This window comes from Lampris incognitus, chromosome 7, assembly GCF_029633865.1.
Source record: "Lampris incognitus isolate fLamInc1 chromosome 7, fLamInc1.hap2, whole genome shotgun sequence".
In the NCBI taxonomy this organism is placed as follows: domain Eukaryota; kingdom Metazoa; phylum Chordata; class Actinopteri; order Lampriformes; family Lampridae; genus Lampris; species Lampris incognitus.
In genome coordinates this window covers 24,184,814-24,212,698 of record NC_079217.1, presented here as the reverse complement: position 1 = coordinate 24,212,698, position 27,885 = coordinate 24,184,814, and the positions used below count along the sequence as shown (strand labels likewise).

General features: G+C 41.6%; 1 protein-coding gene across 3 annotated transcripts; it reads left to right on the top strand.

Moving 5' to 3' along the window:
* The first annotated feature begins 553 nt into the window (after positions 1–553).
* Positions 554–24,829, top strand: LOC130116181 (high affinity choline transporter 1-like). 3 transcript variants are annotated; one of them, XR_008810546.1, is made up of 10 exons: positions 554–1,540; positions 8,476–8,662; positions 8,815–8,928; positions 12,404–12,559; positions 12,997–13,145; positions 13,513–13,659; positions 15,423–15,576; positions 15,880–16,097; positions 17,410–18,207; positions 21,550–24,829. XR_008810546.1 is itself a non-coding variant. In XM_056284134.1 (9 exons), exons 2-9 carry the CDS (start codon positions 8,479–8,481, stop codon positions 17,950–17,952), a joined length of 1,665 nt encoding a protein of 554 aa, XP_056140109.1. In that variant the 5' UTR covers positions 554–1,540; positions 8,476–8,478; the 3' UTR covers positions 17,953–18,715. The 3 variants fall into 3 exon arrangements, 2 of the variants coding, with proteins under 2 accessions (XP_056140109.1, XP_056140110.1); XM_056284134.1 differs by lacking the exon at positions 21,550–24,829 and having other exon boundaries at positions 17,410–18,715; XM_056284135.1 differs by lacking the exon at positions 21,550–24,829 and having other exon boundaries at positions 8,450–8,662; positions 17,410–18,715.
* Positions 24,830–27,885: the final 3,056 nt, after the last annotated feature.

Here is a 27,885-nt window from a genome sequence, read left to right as displayed (position 1 = left end):
TGAGTACTCTTGTGAAAAGGGAGGAAAGGGGAAAAACTGCCGTCCTTTTCAAGGCCTACCTTAATCGGTAAATTGTCCCTGGTGGCACTGATTTGGCTCTGGCTGTTGGTACTGCGCCCTTACTTAGGCCTACCCAAAACACCATTATTATTGGTGTCCACTCTTCAGCCCTTTTCTATTTGCACTTCCCATTTTTTTGCACTCATATCCTTATTTATCTTTTGATTTTCCTGTTCGCTTCTTGATGATGTATGGTGCACCGACACTGAATACATGCAGATCTGATAATCAGAATCAGAATACTTTATTCGTCCCCAAGGGGAAATTGGGTTCTATTACAGACACTCACGTGCTAACTAAAAACTAACAAGATAAGAAAATAGAAACAGAAACAAACAGAAATAAAAGATAAAGAACTAGAAAAAAGAACAAAATATATCAACAAGCATGGTGCACATAACACTAGCAAATAACTGATAACTAGCAAATCTACTACTACTATTATTATTATAATTATTGTTGTTAATACTACTAACACTAATACTACCACCACTACTATTAATACTGCAACTACTACTAATACTACTACTACTATTAATGCGACTACTACTGCCACTACTATTAATACTACTACTATTAATACTGCTACTACTACTATTATTCCACTAATAATACTTCATAGTGTACCACAATGACATGATCACCCTGTCTCGTCCTGTGATGCCAGTTGGTAACACTTGAATTCGTCTTCCAATGGCAGACTCATACATCGTTCTGGATAAAGGCGGCGCTCCGCTGAATGAGTAGGCCGAATGTAGACGCGAACATAAATGATGCTCCTAACATCAGGTCAGGAAGTCATTTTAGAAAATGCCTGTGACTATCGGAGGTGATTTTACACGCAAGCGCGGACGAGATGACAGGAACGCAGTTCTGACTCTTCAGAGAGAGGTGAACATGGTGTTTTTTGGGGGATTTTTTTTTTTTTTTGCAAGGTGTAACTTGAGCGCACAGTGGAATTTTCCATCCGATCAGTCTTATGAGTAACACTTGAAGGGGCGTACACAAGCAAAAGCACCGTATTGTTTCCTCTTTGGTCACCAGCCACTACCCACACCGCACAGTGTCGTGTCGCCACGCGTTGCCGTCCGCACGGGAACATCACTCCGGAGCGCCGAGGCCGAGCATCACATGCCGCCCCCTGTAACCGATGTGTGGATAGACGTCCGGAGGAGACACGCCACGTCCGAGAAACGCACTGTGATGCCAACAGGATCATCCAGGAGACATTTTGTTCCTCCTCGAAAGATAACACTGCTCCGCAACTGATGGGAATCGCGTGGTCAGAAACAGAAGTCGACCGCCGGGACATTTTCGGACTCAGATGGACCTTTTTCCGCAGTTCTCTCACGCCGAGTGAATAGTCGAGGAAACGACATCCCTTCTAAGCGTTTTCAGAGCAACGAAAGTATCCTGGTATCAACGGAAGCCGCCGAATCGGGGCATCATTGTCATCAGTATCTGGCCGCGGTGGGTATAGGTAGGTCTCTCTCACCCTTCATCCGTCCTTGCATGCGCGTCGCTCTAACCTTTGAAAATACCTGCGTGTGTGCGTGTGTGTGAGAGAGAGAGATAGCGAGAAAGAAAGAGGGAGAGAGATCGGAGGACGGCGCCGGATTAAGTCGCCGCGATGCTTGAGTTTAGCGAAAGTCCAGCTTGAAACGAGATACCGAATGTGTTTAAATATTTGTGTTGGTTTGAGGGAGAACGGCGCCACGAGTGTGCTCGCATTTCCAGTTATAAGGACGGACTTACATCAGCTGGCCTCTGAAACCTGATATCAGCCTCGCCTCTTAATGATTTTCTGGATGCTGCGTGTCTCGGTCGATCATAATGGATAATGGTACCTCGGCATCGTCCATCAATTTTTCTGAGTCGAAACACAGCAGCACAAAACGAAAATCAACGGGGTGCGTTGATGGGCTACTGTAGCCTATTAACTAAAATATATCTTACAAATAGTATCTTTTAATGTAATCCTAAAACCGAATCTGATTGGTCTAAAACGTGTTCCCACGTGCTGATAATTTTGCTGTTGACTGCTTTGTCATCTAATGCTAGTCTGTTTTATTAGGCGACACAGGAAATGTAATTTGGTGGTTGGCTACGTGAAACGGATAAGATGTAATGTGACGTGAATGTATTATGCTTGAACTGCGTTAAGTAATATATATATATATATATATATATATATATATATATATATATATATATATATATATTTATATTTATATTGACAGTGAATCAAATGACTCCCTCTGATGTTCAAGGGATTCGAGAAGGCCTACTGCTGATCCCACTGAGAATCCATGCCTCAGTCTACAGTTTTCCTTTACTTTCAGCTCATTGTTTGGTTTTGCTGGTCTGGCACCCCCCCCCCGGTCTGGCACCCCCCCCGGTCTGGCGCACCCCCGTTAAGTAACCCCACCCCCACCCCTCTGGTTTAGTCCCGCCTTCTTTCAGCAGACACCCACCCACCATATGAAACTGTGGATAAGCCTCTTAGAACTCACAAGTTCAGAGCACCTGGCCATCATAAAATGGCAAGTAGTCCAAGAAGGTGACTGGTGAGGAGATTCAGATGTCTACAAAGCCTAAGAGAACCAATGCATCTCAGAAAGTGGCAGAAATAAACCAGGGCTGAAACGACAGTGAATATCGGACATACATTCGATAGGCTAAGTGGCAGGAAATTTAGGAAACTGGATGGCGAGCATGGGCAGTTTGTTTCAGTTAGGCCGCCGTAGAGACACGGAGAGAGTGGTGGGGAGTGGCTTAGCAGCGAGTGTCTATTTAGAAATATGTAGTACTACAGTCTGCCCCCTAGCGGTCAGCGATAACAATGCAGAAAAGTTGATCGCAAAAAACCCCAAAATGTATTTATTTATTGGGGGGGGGGTTGAAAGAGTTGCCAATCTCCACCAATTGCCTAATGGTAGATTTGCTAGTACTACGATTACTTTTTTTTTTTGGCCTTTTAAAACCTGCGTTCCTGCCTGGAATCTTCATTTAGACATAAAAGCCATACAAACCGATGCAAAGCTGGCCATGCTACTGTTGGACAGGTAAGCCGAATTCTCATTAAATATATAGCCATATGTGATAAGTGTACAGTAGTTAATCTAAGTAGGGCTGGACTATAATTCAATCTTCTTGTTTTATTGTCTTTAAATGGTATTGTATCAAGATAAAATTTGGATATCGTCAGATCGTGATACACAATTTTGTTGTTTAGATTAATGATAACAATAATCCATTACCTAAAATTTCTCATAAAATTAGGTATAAAATATTTGAGGGAGTATTACTTGAAAATTAGTTTTGGCCATATTTTAGCCAACTTTACATTACTTAACCATTCAATGTGATGAACCTCAGCTGTATTCTTAAACATGGTATTGTAACGTGCATGGATAAGAAGACACGTTGGTCCTTGACTAACGGGTCGGACCCTTTAGTCGAGCGGTTAGCGATGTTTCCTGCGGCGCGGACGTTACGGGTTCGCGTCCCGGCCGCGGCAGTTCCTGTGGTTGCCCCCGAATTCTCGTTACATTGGTGTCAGAAGTGGAGTGGGATTGTGAGACCGTGAGGTCATCGGAAGCGCGTGCGACCAGAGGCGTGAGGGAGCCGATGCGCTTCCCGAAGGAGGGGGTAGTGTAACGTGCATGAATAAGTAGTCACGTAGCGGGTCGGACCCTTTAGTCGACTGGTTAATGTTGTCGCTTGTGGTGTGGGAACCACGGGTTCGCGTCCCGGCTGTGGCGACGGTCTCCCAGACTGCCCCCCGAATTCGCTACAGTATTTTTCCATAGCCAAGCAGATATCGTGATGTATATTGATATAAAGTAAAGATCCATATAGTTCCATCCACCCATTGTCCAAGCCGCTTATCCAAATTCGGGTCACGGGATGCTGGAGCCTATCCCAGCAGTCAGGCGGGGAGACACCCTGGACAGGCTGCCAGGCCATCACAGGGCTGACACATTTACACCTAGGGACAAGCACTAGTTATAAATATTATACAGTGTTTTAAAGCATGATTACCTCTTCACTTGACATTTTTGCAGGATATCTGTGTTAGCTTGAAAAATTGTGAGATCTTATTAATGTTAATTGTGTCACCTGTGGGCTACCATCGCTAAAGACAATGGTTGCCAACAATGTTATACTAAGGGAAGTGAAAACCTATTCCCTGGAGTGGTTGCGGGACTAACGGTGGAGAGTTGACCCTTTTTTTCCAACTTTTTTTCTGACTTTTCAAGGGATGATGTCAGTTTGAGTTTTTTCCAGTTAAATCAGATCCATTGTTTTTCTTACATGGCAAAATAAATGGGATTTAAGATCCTGTCAGTCATTTCCTGTGGATAATGTTGAATATTGTATGAAGAGGTGACACATGGCACATCCATTGTGACTTAATACATTGTGTATTTGGAAAACATTATACCTCAGCCAGAGTATGAACTATACTGCAGATCACTTTTTGCATTTGGGGAGTACTACACAATTGAGTTGGGGGGGGGGGGCACAGATGTGACACATTTGAAAGCTAAATGGTCAAATAATAGTGCTGAAGTTAAAATGTGGACTGATCTTGAATCTCATTTTGGACATCAACATCACAAATCCCTTAACAGGACTACTGAACCAAAAGTGTGTTAGCAAAAATCACACTGGATATAGCTTAGCAAGGCTGGATTATGGACCGGGCCCCGGACCACAGGGGGCCCCAAAAGGTCAGGGGTATTGTGTTCGCGTATAGTAGGGATCCCCAAATCATACCCTACAAGGGACATTTGTTCCAACCCTGCGTTGCGATGCAGGGCCCAAGCTAGTTTCTATTGATGCAGGGGCCCCAAGCTCAAATCTCTACTGATGCAGGGCCCCAAGCTATAAAGTCTCTATTGATGCAGGGCCCCAAGCTACAGTCTCTACTGATATCTCCATTGATGCAAGTGACCTGAAATAATCAGACTCAAGCAATTCACATTATATGAGTGACTTAACTTTGTGTAGTATCACCATAACATCTTCATACTTTCACAGTCTGCGACATAGACAGTATAAGAAACCTGGAGTCGAAGCGGACTCCTTTTTCGGTTGCTAGGGACTCGTTTGAAGCAGAGCCGTAGATATTACAAATATAAACGTACTAAATATGTCGGGGGTGGTTTCTAAATATATCACGATGCCGGTTTGAAGAGTTTGCGCCTGATGTTTACATTGTAGCAATTAAGAGTGCAACATGTGCCTCGTCTTTACATTGTAGCATTGAGAATGCAACAGAGTCTGACATAGCGCAAACCCAATGCTTATGATCGAATTCATTGTTTCATTATGTATACTTAAACAAATGCGCTAGCTAGAATGTCCATACTGAAACATATTTAAACAGATAGTTTTACTAAAATATGTCCATATTTCACTAAATTATTTGGTCTGAAACAAACATTTATTTCCTGTTGGTAAGCGTTGTAATTGGGAAGAAGGCTTCGCAATATGTTTGCGATGCTGTGAGCTGCTATTCTCATCTCTGTTTGTTTTGTGATTCAAAATTGTGTTGTACTTTGTAGTCGCCATCCGAATCCCATGCAAATTGGCATAGCATCGACGACCATGTTGGGTATTTGCATTAGTTTTACATTTAACAATGTTTAGTATTGTTTGCGTAGCCTATCTGACGGGGCGGGGAGGCAATGGATGTGCGTGCCCCGGGGCCCCCTGGTGGGTTAATCCAGCCATGTATCTTAGTAGCACTTAGCTTTGTCAGGAAAAGCAGTAAGGTAGCTATGACATTATAGCTCATGGAGTGAAACAGTTTCTATTGTATTAGTTGACTGTAATAATATAATACTTATAATGATAATTATAATAATTGTAAGGAGAGTTTGGTCCTATGTTACTTGTCTAGCGATAAGACTTGATACATGAGAATACTTCATGGAATGAATAGGACCTAACTAGCTATAATTTGCAAATTTGCTACAAAAATGATCTAAAGATGGCTGGCAGATTCATTGATTCAAAACACTTACAACAAATTCTCACCTGTTGTGACCAGACCTGAGATACATCTCTGCATCTGGCTCTCTTCCATCACTCATCCATACTGTGGTATGTCATTGGTCAGAATGTGAGCAGAGTAAAAGCCCTCTTCGCCCATGCCATATTAATTTATCTTAGAGGTCCATGTGTTATGGCAAACTGTGACATGTGAGAGGTCACTTCCAAAAGTTGTGTAACCAACCACACTTCCTTGCCGGACTGCGCTGGCAACTTCATCCACAGGAATCTGCTCTTTAGTCCCTCAGTGAACTCTCCTTAAAGATTTTCCTCTGTGCTTGAAGTTGATTAAGTACATATAGGTTGTGACATGCATTTGCTGATCTTACTTTGCATTTCTGAACCAGTACATATATTTGCAACTCTGTGTCTGTCCATTCACAGTTTTTTCAATGCTTGTCATCGCTAATGGCTCCTTTTAGGCTCCTACTGAGACCACATATAGAGTAAACCCCCCATTTCCATAATTTTCTTTTTTTTTAATTTTCAATCTTTCTTGCTTTTTTTTTTAAATCAGTTTTATGGATTATTTGTTCATGTTTTTGTATCTTTAGTAAGATTTTCTCTGATCCACCAACCAAGTACAACTCCTTCTGTGTGTAAACATGCTTATTGAACTGATTCTATTCTAAAAGGTATAATATGCCTGTGGATGTCCTGCACTTTGTTGTGTACAAAAGGACCCTCTTGACCATCATTAACAATACATTGGATCATCTTGAAAAAGAAGTCAAGTCAATTTTATTTGTATAGCCCAATATCACAAATTACAAATTAACCTCAGTGGGCTTTACAGCAACACAACATCCTGTGCTTAGACCCTCTCATCGGATAAGGAGCAACTCCCTAAAAAAACCCTTTAACAGGGAGAAAAAATAGGAAGAAACCTCAGGGAGAGCAACAGAGGAGGAATCTCTCTCCCAAGACAGACAACGTGCAATGGATATGTTTACACAATTTACACAATACAACACTGAAAGAGGATAACACAATTATAATGGACTTATTAAATTTATGAAGAATATGATGAGCAGGATGCCAAGCAGTGTCCAGATGTCACTGGAACAGCCCAGGACCCAAGCCACGTGACCAGCATGACCATGTACCCAAAAAAAAAAAAAGGATTTATAAGATATATAAAAAGAAAATGTGATGAGGGGAATGCCAAGCAGTGTCCACAGAGACCTGGGAGGTGAACCGACTGCACGTGCACACAAGGGAGACTCACATGACACCATTCACACACAGAAAAAGTGAACAGAGAAGACATCTTTCAGAGAGAGAGAAAAGACATGTGAGAGAAGAGAACAGTTTGCAATAGTCTTTAGTCATAATCAATTGTCATCAATTAGTCATAATCTATACACTATAATCTCGTCAGCAGAACAGTGGTTGGTAAATTCACTGAGACAGAAACCGACCCGCCATGCAGTACAGGTTGTGAAGTACTCAACTTAAAGGCAACTAATTGTAAGCTAAGGCAAAAAGATGAGTTTTAAGTTTGGATTTAAAGGACTCAACAGACTCTGATTTTCTGATGGCAGCAGGCAGCTTATTCCACAAGAACGGGCCGATAGGAAAAGGCCCTCCCACCAGCTGACTTCTTTTTAACGTTGGGTACACACAGGAGCCCTGTATTTTTAGAGCAAAGAGCTCAAGATGGAATCTCGAGTTCTTCAAGTTACTACAAAAATGTAGTAACTTGAACGACACACATACTTTATAATAAGAAAGCTTTACTTAACGGAATGGGACCAATACATAGCCAAATTGTGGTGCACTAACCATCCGCGAGCACTCACATGGCACATACACAATAGACATTTTCCTCCAAATGTCTCTCCCTGGCACAGTCATCGTGCCTCCTTTTGTTTCTCCTGTTTCCTCTCCACCCTTGCTTTAACATCTGGGTGCATCAAGTCCAGGTGCGACTTTGGCTTCCTGCCCATCAGCATTTCCGCAGGTGTGAGCCCTGTCGTTGTTTGTTTGTTGCGTGATGTGGTACTGAAACAGCCAACATGAGAGCTTTGTTGCAATGGGCTCCCTTCCTGTCATACGTTTAAGCCCTTCCTTAAACGTCTGCATGGCTTTCTCAGCCAGACCATGTGAGACAGGATGGAACGGTGCTGTGTGGACATGGCGGATGCCGTTCCTTTCCATAAACTCCCTGAACAACTCACTGGCAAATGTTGCACCATTGTCACTCACCATCATGTCAGGATGTCCGAAAGTAAAGAAAATAAAGAAAAAAAATAAAATAAAATAGAGGCGACCAACTGGGTGAAAAAAAAAAATTAAAACACTTTACTCTATCTTGTGTCAACAGGAATACTGTGTGTGTGTTTCATACAGATAATGGCTATAAACGTAGTGGGGTTGGTAGCTGTGGTGGTCTTCTATGTGCTGATCTTGGCAATTGGGGTCTGGGCCTCCAAGAAGTCAAAGAAAGAGGAGAAGAAATGTGTGGGGACCAAGAGTGAAGTCACAATGGTCGGAGGACGAAATATCAGTCTCCTCGTTGGCATCTTCACCATGACAGGTCAGTTTATCTTGTGTGGGTGTGTGTGTTAATGTGAAACGAGTTCACATTTCTTTTGGCCTAGTGAACAACAGGCTTTGTAATAAAACTGAGTAAACTGATGTATGTATGTGGGTCTGAATTTACTTATTGCTCTCTCTCCCCCTGATTAGCTACTTGGGTTGGAGGTGGCTACATAATGGGCACTGCTGAGGCTGTGTACTCTCCCTCTCAAGGTCTCATCTGGGCCACAGGGCCCCTTGCCTATGTCATCACCTTCTTCCTCGGTAAGAAAGAGTTCCTTCTAACATCCTACCGTGTTAGATCCTAAATAAGACAGGTTAATCATTATAAACATACAAGTTTAACAGTTGATACATGAGCTGACTGCTTTTTAAATGCCTCTGGAGGGTAAAAAACTATTTTAATGTCTTTAGTTATAACTTTAGATTCATTTGAAACATCATGTTTATTTGTATAGGCCTAAATCACAGTTAGTCTCAGACGGCTTTACATTCACACAGTAAGAAGATAGATTGAATAAATGGTAGCTAAATGGTGAATAAAGTAAAAGGCAATAAATGACACCCTATGTCCTTAGACCCCTGAATGAGATAAAAAAAAAACGGGTAAAAATGGGGGAAACCTCAAGAATAGCATCAGAGGAGGGATCTTTCTTCTGGGATGGATAGTTGTGCAACTGTTGCCAAATGGGCAGATTAGACAATGTGGTAACAGATTTAGAAACACTCAATGATGACACTTAGTGATATGAAACAATGATAAAAAAGAAAAGGGGACACTAGGACTGCACTGCATGCAGAACAGTGGCTTTTGTCGCACATGAAACATCTTCTTGCTGTTGTGTTGCAGTGTTGTTATTCTAAGTTAAGCACACTGAGAGAGCCACGAAGCCGGAGTCAAATTCCATGTATATGCAAACCTACATGGCCGATAAACGTGATTCTGATTCTGATCTTCCCGATAAGGTGCCACAGTATAGCACTGTCCCAAGCAGCAGCAGCATCTTTGAGCTCTAGAAAGAAAATGAGCTCTCATACAAACTGCAGGCAGACCCAGGCACATAACTCACAGAGAGAAAAAGAGAACAGGGTGAGGATGATGCATAGCCAGGCCTGTCACAAATGATGAGGAAGCAGTCACCAGTAAAAGGCAAAACAAAAGGCAAACAAGAGTCCCCAGAGAGGCCAGAGCCAGGGTGAATGGGAATAGTAGATGCAGCATGGACGGAAATCTCATCTTCCATTCATCCTACTGCTACAAGTGGCACAAGCTGTCGTACTGAGAAATAGGGGAAAATAGTGAGAACACAGGCTCAAGACAAGCAGATTCATCTGCTCTAGATTTCTAATTTGGGAATGATCATTGGACATTACAGGCACATACAAATGAGAGTCATCTGCATAGCCATGGTAATTTATTCCATAACTGAATATTTTTGCCAAGAGATAGCATGTAAAAACAGAACTGCAAAAGGTAACAAACTGAACCTTGAAAAACACCAATGTTCATCAGAGTATTTAGAGAAAAGTGTAATTATGGTATCCAAAATGGCACCAGAGACTGCTGTCATGCTGTGTTTTTCCAGCTGTATCTATTTAGTTCAGTTACTCCCTTACCTACTAAGCTCTCTATTCCTTCTATTCTACCAGATTATTTCATGTTGTGTACTGTTTCGTGTGAGCATCCCACTGAGAGAAACTGTTTGTCAGCACATTTTCTAACTTGGCTTATAAAACATTCTTCATGTTTCTGAAGTCACCTGTCTTAGTATTTAAAGGTGCAGTTTGCAATTAATTCACACTGGTTCTCTGGCTTACTTCTGCTGTTGTTTTGGTCAGACTATGTAAATGTTGTTAAATCAAGTTTATTTGTATAGCCCCAAATCACAGGTAGTCCCTTAGGGCTTTACGATCTGTACAATATACAACGATATACAACATACGAAACCCTCTATCCTTGGACTCTAGACCCAAATTAGGAAAAACTCCACAAGAAAAATCTTATTAGGAAAAAAATATGGGCAAAATCCCAGCAGGAGCAACAGAGGAGGGATCCCTCTTCCAGGGCGGACAGACATGCAATAGGTGTCAAATGCACAAAATGCTTAAAAATAACAGAATTAAAATGTAACATCATAGATTACACACAGAGCGAGGGAATGTAGAATACATACAGTTAATGCATAACATTTGGCAAATTTAAGTGTTGGGTAATAAAATTGTAAGGGGAGAGTGCAGGGCAAAATTAGTGAATCTATGACCATCCAAGACAACATCAGGAACCCCACAGATGCAGTCAAGAGACAGAGACTTCACATACACACTAGAGGCGAGGCAGACTTCAACACAGCATTCACACAGAGAATCAGAAAGTAAGTACTTCTTACTTCTTAATAATCAGAATTAAGAAGTACGAAGTTAGATGACATCCCGTTTTTTTTACTGCAGACAAGCATCCCTCTAGATTTCTGATATGAGAATGATTGTCTGACTTGATAGGTAGCTATAGCTGGGTATCATCAGCATAGCAGTGGAAATGTATTCCATAGCTCCATATAATATGACCAAGAGGAGAGATGTAGAACTGAGCCCTGGGGTACACCATATTTCACTGCAGAGAAATCAGATGTAACATTACAAGACACACTGTGTTCTATCAGATAAGAAAGACTTGAGCCAAGACAGAGTCAGATCCGAAACACCTAGGTAATTCTCAATGCAGTCCAAAAGTATACCATGATCAATGGTGTCAAAAGCTGTACTAAGATCAAGCAACAGCAGCACTGACATGGAATTGGAATCCATAGCAAGCAAGAGGTCATTCACCATTTTTGTGAGTGCCGTTTCAAGGGAATGACAGGCTCTAAACGCAGAATGAAATGGTTCAGAGATTGTTGTTGGAAAGATAGGCTGAAAGTTGATCAGCTACAACTCTTTCCAAAATTTTGGAAATGAAAGGTAGGTTGAAGATTTGTCTATGGTTATTGAGAGCCCCGGGATCAAGATTTGCTTTTAACTATGGCAGTTTTAAAAGTAGTTGGAACACTGCCAGAGGTAAGAGACGAATTTATAATATTTAGTATCAGGGGACCCAGGAACTGCCAGAGTTCTTTAAAAAGTTTCTCAGGGATGTGGTCAGAAGACAAGTTGTAGGTTTGTTCACTTTGTTACTTGCGAATGAGAAAGTCAACCAATGCCTCATTGCGTTCACTTTGTTCTGAGGATTTCAGCTGTCTGTCTCAGATAAATACAGAATGTTGACTTGATGCCGAGATATTTTCTGTTTCTTGTTGTCAGTAGAGCGCTCGTGTTGTCACAGTCCTCCACATAGCCTGTACGTTTAACTTCTCTAATATCGGTGTATTGACAGCTGAATCTGCTAATACAGAGGAATCCAGCTATAACAGAGGAAGTCCTAGCACTTTTTTTTACTTCACCATTTCACTTACAGTAATTCCATACTACATTACAACCATTTGAGAGCTGCTAGATGTAGCACCACCAAGTTTTAGGATCACACTTCAGTAAATTAAGTTGATAGGTTTTTTTTTAACTAAAAAAAAAAGTTTTATTATTAATTATAAATTATAAAGCAAGAAGAACAAAGCAAATGTTACCTAGAAAGTTAGTCAGTGACAGCTCTCAAAACTTCTCTATACACTAGTATGAGGTCATCTAACAGTTGTCTATTTCTGACTACCTGTTGTATTTTGGTTTTGGTTTTCTTTGGTCTCAACAGGTGGCATGTTTTTTGCCAAGCCAATGAGATCTAAACGCTATGTTACCATGATGGACCCATTTCAGCATCGCTATGGCAACTCATTCACCACATTTCTTTTACTCCCTGCCGTGATCAGTGACGTTCTCTGGGTTGCCTGCATCCTCGCAGCTTTAGGTCAGTGAAACTATAAATGAATATGATTATGTTTCATGTTATCTTGCTTGTCCACATCCCCATCACTTTTGCATCAACAAATACAACTGTAAGATTATCTTCCAAAGGCTGACAAGTGACAACTAATGTTGAACTAAAACATTAATTATCCGCTAAACCAAAAAACATAATTGGCCATGTTTGTTTAGTATCAGCTTAACACTGATAGCTTGTAGCTTAAACCTTGTTAGTGTTTATGCCGTGATGCTCTGTGAACACATCTATTTTTTAACAACACTCCTATTCCACTACTTAAACATTCTGCTAATGTGCCATCTACCTCCAAAATTCACCTTCAACCTGCCAACAAAAACTTTTGTAAGAGTGAATGTTTTTCGTGCGTCTGCTTGTATTTGTGTATGTTTGTCCTTGTGTGCTTGTGTGTTTAATCAATGCAGGTGGGACAATTAGTCTGATCCTGGACCTGTCCTCAACCTACGCCATCATCCTGTCTGCAGCTGTGGCCATCACCTACACATTGCTGGGAGGGCTCTACTCTGTGGCCTACACTGATGTCATCCAACTCTTCTTCATCTTCATCAGCCTGGTGAGAGGGGGAGTGAGGGGAAAAGGGGGTAAAGTTGATTAGAGTATGGAGAGATGGTTAAATCAAGAAAAGAAATGAAATGGTAAGCTTATTTACTGTGGCTGTTGGCAAATGGGGCTTTTAAGTGTATCTTATGTTTTTCATTGGGTTAAAACAGCATGTGCACAAAGATGGTGGCCAAATAGACACTGATCTGTTTTTTGCCTCACACACCATGTTGTAGTGCATTGTGCAGTTTTTCTAAAGTGGCAACAATAGTTGACATAGATTTATTTTGCTGTACAGTAGGTAATTCTAGTTTATGCTGTTATTGCTAAGTTCTGGAGGGATTTCTGTTTACATAAATGTGTTTTTTTTTTTCTTTCAGTGGATCTGTGTCCCCTTCCTGGTTCTCAGCCCAGCAATCTCTGAAATCAAATTTCCAGCCCTACTCAACCAGTCACAGCAAGTACACTGGATGGGTGAGCTGAAGCTGGAGGATGCTGGGAAATGGATAGATGAGCTTCTTTTATTGGTTAGATTTTCATTGTTTTTGTTCACCAGGTGTGTTTGCATGTGTCCGTGTGCATGTGAATGGGGACATGCATGCGACTGCATGTATGTTCATGTGTATGCACACACAAGTGAATGGGTACTCGAGTGTGTGAAAGCATTTGTGTTTGATGTCTGTGAATGTTCTCATTCATCCAGGTCATGGTTATCCAAAGGAGTTGAATCAAGTGCAACTGGACTTGGTATATATCCGTGTGTTTGAATGTGTTACGATAAGCAAGTGCTTGAGACACATGAGTAAAAATGAGCATGCGTTTGAGAAAGAGGTTGCTTATCAGCTGTCTTAATTTGTTTGCAAGAGTTTTGTTTTTTGTTTTTAAGAAATCACATACTTTAAAAATTGTGTTGGTGAAAAGAAACAACCAAGGATTTTCAGTTACTACGGAGTCCAAAATTAGACTGAAGCTTATTGTTCAACCCATTTCCTCTTTACTATTAAAGAACAGATGTATCTTCTATGAATGCAACTTATTAAGGTAAAGGTCACCAAGCAGCCAACCTTGCGTATATGTTTCCTACTACTCCTTTGTGGCAGTGATGACATTATGAAATTAATGTGAAAATTTTTTTACATTTTGAATTGCCCTTATATGTTTCACCTGACCTTTTAACCTAGCATGAAAAATAGTCTGCATTTGAAAAAACTGGCAACTGCAGATGTGAGATAGTACATAATAAGGCTTCAGCAATATTGAAGTGTTAAGGGTATGGGTGTGAATTCCTGTCATCAGCGGATCTGGCTAGATTATTAGTGACAGAAGCAGAAGTATTCTTATCAAGAAGAATATGGCAATAAGATTACGAGGATTTTAAGAAAACTAGTCTAGATTGGTAAAACATCATTGCTGTCATCGACTTTCATGTCACAAGAGAGAGGAGTTCATCCTGCACGCCAATTAATGATGTTACACAACTCTACTAGTGTATTCAAAGTTGACAAGAATTGGCGTTGAACATATATGTGACACTAAAGGGATTTGGCCAAAAATTAAATCATTGTCAGTGAAACTGTTTGAATTGATATGAAATCACAGATCTGCATCTTGTTTCTCTCGTTTCCAATTCATGGGGGAGTTGTTCCTATTCAGATGCTGATTGGGCAGTTCAAGATCTTGAGGATACTATACTGTGTTTGATTGGTGTTCCTCTTTAAGTTTGATCCACCCATCACCATGCCAGATTAACATCGCATCAAATCACATTCTCCATTTTACACTAAATCCATCATTTTTCATTCAGTTATATGCAAAACCAGACAAAACTGGGAAATTTGGGAGCTTGGAAACATGCACACACATTCAAAGAGGTACAATTTCAGTTGCACGGCTTATACTTTAACCACAAATAACAATCACAAAACTACACACTACCATACACAAAAAATGCCATTCGGAGTCTTTTCCGTCATTTTTTAAAATGGATGACTCTCTCTTTTGTCTTTCATAGAGACGATTTTCTATTGAAACCGCTGCCTCCTAATGAATTGCAGCACGACTTAGTGTGCCGTGAATGGGGGTGAATAAGGGCATAAAGGTAATCTTTGGCCTTAGGTGTTATGTAGATGATTTGTTCTGATCATTGATATTTCATTCTACAGTATGAAGCATCACATAGCTGCTTCCCAACTGACAGGTTTTGCTTGTATGTTTGTGTGTATGTGTGTGTGTGTGTGTGTGTGTGTGCACGCGCGTGCATGCGTGTGTGTATGCACGTGTATGTATGTAGGCCCTTGGGGGGCTGTCTTACCAGGCACTGTATCAGCGGATCCTATCCGCCTCATCCTCTCTTCAGGCTCAGATCACCTGCTTTTCTGCAGCTGTTCTGGTCTTCATCCTTGGAGTGCCTTCAGTAATCATAGGAGCAGTGGCTGCCTCTGCAGGTGTACACAGACACACACGCACACACACGCACACACGCACACACACACACACACACACACACACACACACACACACACACACACACACACACACACACACACACACACACACACACACACACACACACGACTCAAATGCATGTAATTCTATTGACAATTGCACTTCTTTGTAAAAAACAGTGGGAAAGTAGAGAGGAGAAAGCTTTGTTGGGATTCAGTGACTGAGGTACTAAATTGACCCCCCTTCCGCTTTCTGTCCTATAACACACAAGCTCTCCCTCCCTCCCCTCTTCCTCCTCTCAGACTGGAACCAGACGGCGTACGGGTATCCACCTCCATTTGAGCGTGGGGAGGCAGGGAAAGTGCTGCCGCTGGCCCTGCAGTACCTCACCCCAACTTGGGTGTCAGTGTTGGGCATCGGGGCAGTGGCTGCAGCCGTCATGTCCTCCATGGATTCCGTCCTACTCTCCTCCGCATCTATGATTGCTCGCAACATCTACAAGAGCACCCTCAGGAAGCAGGTAGGACCGTGTGTGTGTGTGTGTGTGTGTGTTTGCCCAGTTGTTCACATTTTGTACACAGGTTAAACCGACCTGTCCTGTTGTGTACAATGACCACTGTTTTAGATTAACATAGAGCTCCCCATCAGTCTTCCAAAGGTTGCTCCACTATAGTCTGTTGCACCACTGCCTTTTGTGTGTACGTTTCTGTTTATGTGTCTGCCAATTGAAACCAGCCTAGCACCTGCTGTTTAATTTTAATGGACAACTAGGTAAATCTGTTCAGTCCTTGCTTGTGTATAAGATAAGATGTAAAAATGATAAGATGTAGATGGAAAACAAGCAAAATATGCAACAAGGTAAAAAAAAAAACAACACAAACTGCAATTTCTACTTTCCCATCTCATTTGAATTTCTACTCTGCCCTTCATACAACTCACTCAATCAATCAACTGTGATTTCAACACTGGGCCTGAGTCTAAAAAAGATTGACCTGGACAGATTGTAGCATTTAAGACAAAGGAAGGACTCATGACTGATCATACCCCAGCTCGTTTTATTCTGTGCGCCATCTTTAGCCACTAGATAGCACTGTCGTGTAAGACAATTGTGAGGATGTTGAGTTGTCAACTTCACAACTAAATCCACCAACCCCAACTCCAACCCACCAGATTACAAGCAGTTGCGCTTCTATTATAGTTAGTGGCTTGCATGAGTTTGTGTAATAAATAGGGGGAAGGGAGTAAACTATGATCAACAGGTTGTATCACAATCCCACCATCCCATTTTTGCATTAGAGAGATAGTTTTTTCTTAGTAATGACAGTTATTAAAGTAGCAAGTTTCCTGTAAAAAAAAAACACATTTATAGCCATTGACAACCATGGTGAAGAGGGATTTTATGTAGAAAAACTATGTTCCACAAAGCATCAACATTTCCTGAACATTGTAGGTGAACTTGCCCCGCACAGACTGAGATTGATTTGGTGTAATAGGAGCGTAAAACCTGGTCAAGCCCAAGTCTTGATGTCATTTTTTTATGTGCACCTACTGTACACTTACGTCCTTCCATCATTTTTTGTATTTGACTTCCAACATTTCCCTTTTTATATAACAATAATATTATTGATAATGATAATAATAGTAACAATAATAATAATAATAATATAGCACATTTCATATATGATATGCAGCTTAAAGTGCTTTACATTAGAAAAACCCCAAATTAAAACAATGACAAGCAGAAGAAATAGAGTGTTTATGAAAGATAATTGTGTTTGTGCACTTCTTTCTCTATCTCCACCACTAATCTTGGCCCTGTTCTATCTCTCCAGGCATCAGACAAGGAATGTCTGTGGGTGATCCGTCTGACAGTGTTGCTGGTGGGCTTGGGCGGCATGGGTCTGGCCTTCGTTGGCGACAGCGTTTTTTCTCTCTGGCTGGTTGGTGGAGACCTGATCTACTGCATCATATTCCCCCAGCTCATCTGTGTCTTGCATTGTCCCTGCGCCAATGGATATGGTGCAGCCACTGGCTACTTTTTCGGCACTTTGCTCAGGATCCTGAGTGGGGAGCCCCTACTCGGTCTGACACCTGTCTTGCTGTTCCCTGGATGGCGAAAGGATGAGGTGACAGGGGTGGTCCTTCAGTACTTCCCCTTTAGGACTCTGGCTATGCTTGTGTCCCTTCTCTCTATTCCCTTAGCCTCATATCTGGCCCAACTGATTTTCACCCATCACCTGCTTCCCCACACCTGGGACATCCTGGGTGTTGTTAAGGAGGAGAGAGAGACTGCAGAGATGAGGGATGAAAATGTGGAAGAGAAACTACCAACAGCTAGCGACAAACTGCTTGCAACCACCAGCACCATCTGTTAGGGAGATGACTTTAGATCAAGTTTATTCTGGGGATTGGAATAATTCCAGTTCAAGTGTTCAAGTGTAGTTTTTTTTTTTTTTTTGGCTTTGCTTTGTGTTTCTCCTCTGCTTCTGTTTTTCTGTAGTTACTGTTATCTCTGGGACTATGCTACAGCATCGAGTAGATTTTGTTAATTGAGCAGTTTTATTCAGTTCAGACGAGGGTCCGTAAAACATTTCTGGACACATTAGCTGGCTATTGGATGTACATGTGAGGTGAGTGGACATTCAAAGTAAATTACTTGATCGGTGAATAATTTTTAGAGCTGGGAAGGCTAGTCTATGCTGATGTTTTAATTCAGTGGGACAGGCTAGAGATCCTCTGAAGCATTTTTTTCTGAACAAAATCAAAGCAAAGGGATCAATTTTCACCCTGCTTTTAAATAGATAACTGCATCCAGTTATTTAATGCTATAAGATAAGCTTTTACCAAACAGCCAACAAAAATGCAAACATTTTGCGATCTTCCTTGTTGCGTCTCCTCATGTGTAGGGTTGGGTACTTTTAAAGGGTACCGACTGAATTACGCCAGTATTGCTAAGTATCTATTCACGTTGGATCAATCGGTGCCAAATTTCGGTACCTTGAGAGCGGGTTCTGTTGTGAATTAAAATAAAAATTGATAAGTTTCCTTGTGAGCATTTCGAAAACTCCCTCCTAGTTTGCCACATGTTGCAAGTGCGCCGCTGGGTGAGAGAGTATACGTTAGAGAGAGGGAGTGAGAGAGCGAGGGAGGGAGGGGGGGGGGGAGAGAGTGTTGACACTTCCTGACACAGTAGCCCAACTATTTGCTATGGGAGAAAGACTGATTTGCTGGTAATGCGCAAGTAATTAGGGGTCCATGCAGCGATAGCTGCAGGAACCCTAATTACCTACCCTAAGGATTATTATCATTATTATTATTATTATTATCATTATTGTTCTTTCCGCAAAATTCTTCCCTAAAAGTGTCTCGGCAGCAAAAACTATAAGTTGCACAGACACCAAACTTGGTAGGTAGGTTTCAGACCTGTTAACGATCTTACTGAAGGGATATTACATCGACACGTCTCTAGGGGGCGCTACAATAAGCACATTTACGTTTTGGGTCATATCTCGGCCTCTGTATGGATTTTTTTGAGAAATTATTTTTTCCTCTAATTCATTGGAAGCCCCCGAATCTAACGCACCCATTCCCGCCATTTTCCGCCTGCCAACATTTCGCACCGTTTTAAAAAAAAAACTGAAAGCGAAAGTAAAATTAACTAGTCTGAGGCTGTTCATCCGATTTGCATGAAATTTGGTATGTGTCATTTCCAGACAATGCTGATAAAAAGTTGTCGAAAGAATTTTGATATGTCATTCCATTTCGAAGTAACATGTCAATCAAAATTTAAGGTGTGGCCCATAGTGATTCTATTGCCTATATCTAGTGATGTGATTGTCCAACCTTAACGAAACTTGTCATGCACAATCATCACAACATTCTTTGGAAGCATGCCACATTTTGTGAAATTTCGTCCATAGGGGGTGCTACAACTGATACATGTCAATATCTCAGAAACCTCTTCAGCTAAAAATCTGAAATTTGGTATACTTGGACCCATTTGGCTACGTTGTCTGAAGTGCCGATTGGCTGGATTACCAAAATGGCCGCCAAACAGCCAGTCAAAACTCAGTAGCTAATATTTGCTAGTGTGAATGACCGATCTTCATGACACTTGACAGGCTTATTCTTCAAGGCACATAGAAGCCGTGTACCAAATATGAAATAGATCGGACGCATGGGGGCGCTACAATAAGCACATTTACGTTTTGGGTCATATCTCGGGCTCTGTATGGAATTTTGGAGAAATTCTTTTCTCATCCGATTCCTTGAAACCTGCAGAATCTAACATACCCGTTCAAGCAATTTCCGTCTGCAAAACTGTCCCGCTATTTTCAAAAACCGAAACTGAAAGTAACATGAACTAGTCAGAGGCTCTTCATTCAATTCCCGTGAAATTTGGTCTGCATCATCACACAATGCTGATAGAAAGCTGTTAAAATAATTTTGATATGCCTTTCCATTTCGAAGTTACATGTCAATCAAAATGTAAGGTGTGGTCCATGGTGATTCTATTGCCTATATCTTGTGATATGATTGTCCAAACTTAACAAAATTCGTTAAGCATAGTCAACACAACATTCTTTGAAAGCACACCAAATTTTGTGAAATTTCATCCATAGGGGGCGCTACAACTGACACACGTCAATCTCTCAAAAACTGCTTAAGCTAAAAATCTGGCCCCATTTGGTTACATTGCCTAAAGTGCCAATTGGCTGGATTACCAAAATGGCCGCCAAAAAGCCAATCAAAATTCAGTAGCTAATATTTGCCAGTGTGAATGTACGATCTTCATGAAACTTGAGAGCCTTATTCTTTATGTCACATAGAGGCAGCTACAATACTGCTTGGACACCGTTTATCACCGCTTGCGGCTATATTTATACGTTTTTTTTTTATCATATCTGACAGTCATTTTGTTTATATTCGATTCTACCATTAGTAGTTTTATGGATTATGAGTATATTTGTTTAAATTTGTTCAACTGCATGTGAGGAGGCCCGATTCTGTGTTGGATTCTTGTACACAGTTAACGGAACAGGTGCAGAATCTTCCGAAAAGAGGTACAGGTTGAAGAAAGACTGGTGTTACGATCTTGATTTATTTTTCTATTGTCTTTTTTTGTCCATTCATGTTCAGTATTCAGGGTGGCACGGTGGTGCAGTGGTTAGCACGGTCGTCTCACAGCAAGAAGGTCCTGGGTTCGAACCCCTGGGGTTGTCCAACCTTGGGGGTCATCCCAGGTTGTCTTCTGTGTGGAATTTGCATGTTCTCCTCGTGTCTGTGTGGGTTTCGTCCAGGTGCTCCGGTTTCCTCCCACAGTCCAAAGATATGTAGTTCAGGTGACTCGGCCATACTAAATTGTCCCTAGGTGTGAATGTGTTGGCCCTGTGATGGACTGGCGGCTTGTCCAGGGTGTCTCCCCACCTGCTGCCCAATGACTACTGGGATAGGCTCCAGCATCCCTTGACCCCGACAGGGATAAGCGGCTTGGATATTGGATCGATGGATGGATGAATGGAGAATATTCGTTAAACATACCCCCTAATTTGACCGATTTTCCTGTTTGTTCATAGACATGTCATCTATTGCCAGCAGCGCTCCAGATGGCAGAGTAATCAGTGCGACGTCGGTTTCCGCAAGAAGTTGCCGTTGTATGTTGCTTACTGATATTCGATTTCCACTACTATGGAAACCCGTTGGGATGCTTGGTGGACGCTGTAGCCAACCCTCTAACGTCACTACTTAAAGTCCTGAATTGTGGTCACACACTCATGGACGACCTGAGAGGGATGCTTAGTACACGCGCTCATTACCCTTCAAAATTCCTTGTATTAATAATGATCTAACTAAAAGGGGAGGAGTCTCTGTCCTTTTTCTCGACACCTGTTCATCCAATTGACTTCACACTACAGTTTCCTGCTTGTTTACTTATTTTTTTTACAGCTGAAATTACATTTTTGTCATTACAGAGAGAGTAAAGTATCGAAAAAGGTACCGCTGGGTACTGCTACTGAATTCCAGCTACCGGTACTGGTTCAAATGTGAATGGTACCCAACCCAACTCATGTGTGTTTCACCTTTTCTTTGTGATACAGAGAATAGGTCGAAGAGACAGAAGAGGCAAAACTGGTATTTAAAGCTCAATTTCAACCAATTTCTGAACTTATTTTACAGCTTAGAAATCCAACAGAGAACATCATGCATACTTAAGATATCCGTTTAGTCTAGTCTCATATGGAATCTGAATTCTACCAAGAGATGATAGAGGGTGAAGCGTCACATTTTCCAAAATGTTTTGGCCAAATTTGGGTGCTTGAACTTGATTGGTCTGTCTTGTGTTTGATAAACAAACAATTAGGAAGTCAAGGCCAAAACCACTTTTTGTCATTATCTGGAAAAACGGAAACAGCCTTTGAAAAAAATGTGTGTTAGACTTCATTTTTGTTCTTCCAAGTTTCAGTCTCTAAGACCCCCCCCCCCATTTGCACCGGTTTTTAAAATACATTCGGTATCATCACATGCAATCTGAATGATTAGCTTTCCCATCGGGCCCTTTGAAGTCACACGCGGTGTCGGCCCTCTTGACAATTTCACATTGAAATCATTAGCCTAAACAAACAAAGATGACAAAACTGAACAAAAATGGAAAATGGCTGAAATCAACCATAAAACCCTCTGAACAAAGTATACTCATGTTTACATGTGCAACATAATCGATTAAGGTCCTTATTTTTAAGACAATAGTCAGATTAAGCTGTTTACATTCAAAAAATAAAATCCTATTCCATTTCACATGCAATAGAGCAAAGTCTGAATAAGCAATAATTCCCCCTTCCACAGCACGAGCCCTTTTCGCGCAAGTTTCCCTCTGATGACGCTTGCTGCCATCTGAGTGACAGCTGCAGGTGCGTCTGCATTCATTTAGTGTTTGTGAAGTTATCGTATAAACAGCGAAATAAGTGAAACTGTCTTCATGCATTGTATTTTGACCGAAATTGATATGGTTCCAACACTAACCCTGGCCTTGGTTTTAAAAACAGAAAAAGTCACATGTAAGGAAGGACATGTTAAGGGTATGCTTTTGATGAAGCATTTAACATTAATCATAGAAGGTTGTTTGTTTGTTTTTTTTTGTTTTTTTGTTGTTTTTTTACGCAACTGATGACAATGGCTTACTTGAATTATTCTCTTATTTAGAATAAGGACCTTAATATGGTTTATGGTGCATGTAAATGTAGTCATTTAGTGCCAGTTTAAAAGGTTTATATGTGGTTTATGAAATTTGGGACATGGTGGCAATTCTTTTTTTTCCCGGTAGTTGTCAAATTGTGTCCAAAAGGAGCATGAGTTAAACCAAACAATGTAACTGAATACAGTGGAATCAAGATCATTTGAATAAGGACAAGAGATCTGCTGTCCGCATGCAAAACCATCCGTCCTGTTCACAGTGCAGTGGATCATTGCTGGTTCTACCTGTTTCACTGTTCGTGTCACCATCTGAAGCTAAGGGGACAAATGATGGTTGTTGTTTTTTTTTTAAATCAAAACTCAAAAGGGGCTATGTGTAAGATTTCACCCCTCTTAAAGCACAATATGAACAGTAAATATCAGTAAGGGTTTCTGCATGGTAATGATTAAAACAAACAACTCATGTCCAACACACACATACACACACTTGAGATTTCTGCATTCAAAAAGCACAGGAGCCGGTCCTGCTGAGTATTTGGTATTATTTGAAGTTCTTACCCCTCGTAGACTTGGCTGATGCTCATAGCCCTGAATCTATGAAGCAACACTAGCAAACTAATGTCTACTGGAAGTGTTCAAAAATGATAAATGTTGGCAAATATGGCAAGATATCTGCAATATGTCTCGTTTATTTTGATTTGTTGCTGGTCAATTCGCTGAACAGTAGATATCAGGATGAAATTACACATAGCCTCTTCAAGAAAGCGTGGGGGATTTAGGACAGATTGGAAGGGAGTTGGCATTGCAGACGACGAGTCATCATTTAGGTGAATATGCCGTCTATCCTCCTGCAGCTGCACTCAAACACTGGACCGATTTTTGAAATTTTGGTGACATTTTAACATGCAAAATATTTGGTAAATTGTTTTATTGTACTGCTTTGTTCAACTGATGTATGAAATTATTCAGTCAGTTCAAAAGCTGCTAAGAAATTGCCTTTAAATTATATTTTTAAATCATATTTTCAAAGCTTTAAACAAAACTACGCAAGAAATAGACAAGTTGAGTAAATATGAGATGATGCCATTTAGGGGACCGTCGCTATCCCTATCTGTCAAGACGCTGATTTATTTTTTATCTGACAAATAAATGGATGGTGTTGATAGTCTAAATGTGCAAGGTTAATGAATTTGAATAAAGATGCTTTCTCCTTTGTTTAAGCTCTTTTTCAATGGAATTAATGTTGTTTAATGTGGATCAGCATTAACAGCAAACGGATGCAATTTCATGGGGCTAGAAATGCTCATGGGCCATATTGAAGCATTGACCCAAAGACCAGGGTTACACCTATTGTGATTTACTGGTTAGATTACTTGGAGAGCAGGATGGTGTAGTAGTTAGCAAGGGTGAAACAGTGACATTTTTCTGACCACAATATCTGCATCACAGTAGGATATCTTCTTCTACATACAACCCTAAGCAAGATGTGCGCACAATAAAGGCCCGTTTTTGCCCTTGGAGTTTTTTTTTTCTTAATAGATAAATGTATATGATTAAAACAGAAATTTCCAGTTTTAATATTGTAATATCTACGTGTCACCTATGTTAATCTGATTCATGCTTTATTTCCCTGTCTGTTCACATTGCTGTACCACATGAAGGTGGGCACTTTAAAGTTGTGGAAAAAAAAACCTAAATATTTATTTCAGTTTGATTTATTCAATATTCTTGTATCATCAGATACCACAAATGTTGGGACCAGGGATGCTACTAAGGAAAGAAAGGGGTGGGGAGGTTGATGGCCATCTTGGGGATGCATCAGGGTTGGGGGTCCAGCCTCTTATTAGGAAACCCAGATTCACAGCTGTGGTTGGTGCAGAGTAATACTAACAGGAAAATAAGAATTCTTTCAAGGTGCAAAAATACAAGAAGGGTTGGCTTGAAGTAAGTTCATTTAGTAGTACTTATTAAGATACTCTTCAGCTGTCATTTTTCTCATGCACTCCATTTGTGATTTATCCTTTAAAGAGTACCTGGATATTTGAATAAAAACAAACAAACATGCGGTTTCAATTGAAAACATCTGACCTGGATGACATCTTAACATTTCTGTGCAAATATGTTAATAAGCCTGTGTGAACTATATTTCTGCCAGCATCGCGCCTCTGGTGGTTGAACTCTGCCATAGGCGTGAAGTCCCAAATGCTGACGTGTCGAAGCACTTTGGTCCACAGACACGTCACGTCACACATGCAAAAAAGTGTTAAAGGATGTTATGAGGCCATTCCCATCCCACGGTATCATCTACTGACGCTATTGGAAAAAGCGTTAATACACATTACACGAAAGGAATGGGGCGGTATGGCTCAGGAGGAAGAGCGGGTCGTCTAGTAATCGGAAGGTCGCTGGTTTGATACCCGGCTCCTCCAGAGAGCGCGTCGTCGTGTCCTTGAGCAAGGCACTGAACCCCTAACCGCTCCTAATGAGCAGGATGGTACCTTGCATGGCAGTCTCCGCCATGTGTGTGTGAATGTGAGGCATACATTGTAAAGTGCTTTGAGTGGTCGGTAGACTAAACACTATATAAATGCAATCCATTTAAGGAACCCTTAAGTTTATCCATTTTGAAGACATTATTCACCTGCTTCAGTTTGGCGGAGATTGGATTCAACAACTTTAGAAAAAAAATGAAACTGCTGTTGCAGCTAGAAAAGCGCGATATAAAATGCAACTTGACTTGACTTAATCGCACCCATATACACCACAAATGACCTCAAACCATCCAGAGAGCTGGAAAACCCTCTTTCCCACTGGAATGGGCCTATCATTTGTTACGACTCGCACTAACTTAAGTGCATGTCCTTGCTGAAAATTGGAGCGGCACAGACTATGGAAATTTGGAAACACTCACAGATTATTTTTATTTTATTTATATTTTGTTATCCTAGGATGCCTAACCACATGAGGCAAAGGGACTGCCGATGGAAACTAGCCTCTTAGATAACGCGGATACATTTACATTCGTTTTGAATGTTGATTAATATACATTGTCCCTTTCCAAATAAATGTTTAAATAAATAAGATGAGCACAGACCCCCCCCCCCACACACACACACATCCAAAGAGACATACCGTGAGATGCATTTGAAACTCACACATATGCACATTGCTCTACTGCATACTGAAAAAGCCTTCATGAGACTTTTTACAAAATGGAGAACCCTCTTCTTTGTGGATGAGATTTTTTTCTTAGTAGGGAGCTGCTGCCAATGAGTCACAGCAGTACTGGAAGTGAGGGGGCATTATTAACCCCATATGACCCATAGGCCTAGGGCATTTTCAGGGTAATTTCATTACCTTTGTAGCGGACTATATGGAAACAATTCACCATAATTGGTTGACGCTTTGTGTTAGGTAGACACGGGCCCTCTAAGACAGTGGTTCTCAACCTTTTTGGGGTCCTGGACCCCCTGCGTATTTTTGATCTACCCTGAGGACCCCTCCACCTGATCTTGGGGGAGGGGGGTTGCAATTTGATAGAAACAGTAGAAACTGCATTTTAAATTGCATTATAGCATTTATTCACTCTTTGGGGCAAAAATAAGAGCTTTCAGTTGTAACTTAGATATAGTTAACAAAACGGAATTCTTATGCAGTAACTTTCAGATATATGTAACAAAACAGAATATGTATTCAGTAACTTTCAGATATATGTAACAACAGAATTTTTATGCAGTAACTTTTAACAATGCAAACGGGAGCGAGATCTCTTATTAAAATACAATAAATTACACACCACGGACCACTACGGGTCCGCGGACCCCCGGTTGAGAAACACTGCTCTAAGAAAGGGTTTCCGGGTTGACAGGGCGGAGCGAGGACCAGGGTGGTTGGAGCAGCGCCATGTTGCTCGCATGGTGATTTTGTACGGAAGAATAAGTTCCACATTAGTGACCCCGACATTTGTCTGCCGGGCGTTCCCAGAGACAACGCTTTATGAACATGACGACTAATGCGGTTTCTGTCAAGCTGCCGGAGTTCTGGGAGTCGTCAGCCTCGGCTTGATTCGCCCAGACAGAAGCGCAGTTCGCATTGCGGGAAAGTCCCCGCGGACACCACAAAATACTAAAATATTATATTACTGTAACCGGTTATTTTCTTGCCCGGTGCGGGATGCGATACGGGGTGTACTGCACCACAAGGCGACATCACTAACCGCTCGGCCAAAGGGTTAGACCCGTTAGCTAGGGACTAACGTGTCTTATTAGTAGTTTACAGTCATCACCCTCCCCGGAAGCGCGCCCTCGCGCTTTGTTCTTCCCGCGCTCCGAAGAGACTTCTGAGGATCTGCACACTTCCGGATCCCACCGCTGCCACCAATGTAACCGGCTATTTTCTTGCCCGGTGCGGGATTCGATACGGTTTGTACTGCACCACAAGGCGACGTCACTAACCGCTCGGCTAAAGGGTCAGACCCGTTAGCTAGGGACTAACGTGTCTTATTAGTAGTTTACACTACTATGTGGTGTCGGCTCTCGGAAGTTCGACAGCAACCAGAGTGGCGAGCCTCCTCAAAAATCCTCTGCAACAGGATAAATACGAGACACTCAAGGCTCACCTGTTGAAGAAAATGTTTGAACTTTCTGACGCTGAGCGGGCCAGCTGGCTCTTCTCTCTACAAGGTCTCGGTGACAGTAAGCCGTCTGAATTTATGGACAGGATGCTGGATCTCCTGGGAGAGCACAAGATCCGACTTCCTCTTCATCCAACCATTTCTGCCTTCTCAGGTACGGGTTGCTTAAGCCAACACCGCCATCACTGACTGTCGTGCTCTGGCCGAGGAGGCTGATAGATTTGTCATGGCTGGTTAACAGCACTGCGCAGCCGCTGTTTTTCCTGCCCAAACATTTTCCCTACTGCCCGAACACAGTGGCGGCGGGACCACGGCCTGTGTTTTTACCACGTCAAGTCTGGACCCGAGGCCAAGCGGTGCCGATCTCCATGCAGTTTCAGCGCGGAGGGAAACGCCGGGGTCGGCGCTCAGTAATGGTCATGTGCGTAGGCCGAACGGGCAGACTGCTCTTCATCCAAGATAGCATTTCTGGACGGCGGTTCCT

Excerpts from the sequence above, each read along its gene's own strand:
- LOC130116181 (XM_056284134.1), top strand. The coding sequence starts at position 8,479 with ATGGCTATAAACGTAGTGGGGTTGGTAGCTGTGGTGGTCTTCTATGTG. Across the intron at positions 8,663-8,814 it reads TGGCATCTTCACCATGACAG|CTACTTGGGTTGGAGGTGGC; the intron begins GTCAGTTTATCT and ends CCCCCTGATTAG. Across the intron at positions 8,929-12,403 it reads TGTCATCACCTTCTTCCTCG|GTGGCATGTTTTTTGCCAAG; the intron begins GTAAGAAAGAGT and ends TGGTCTCAACAG.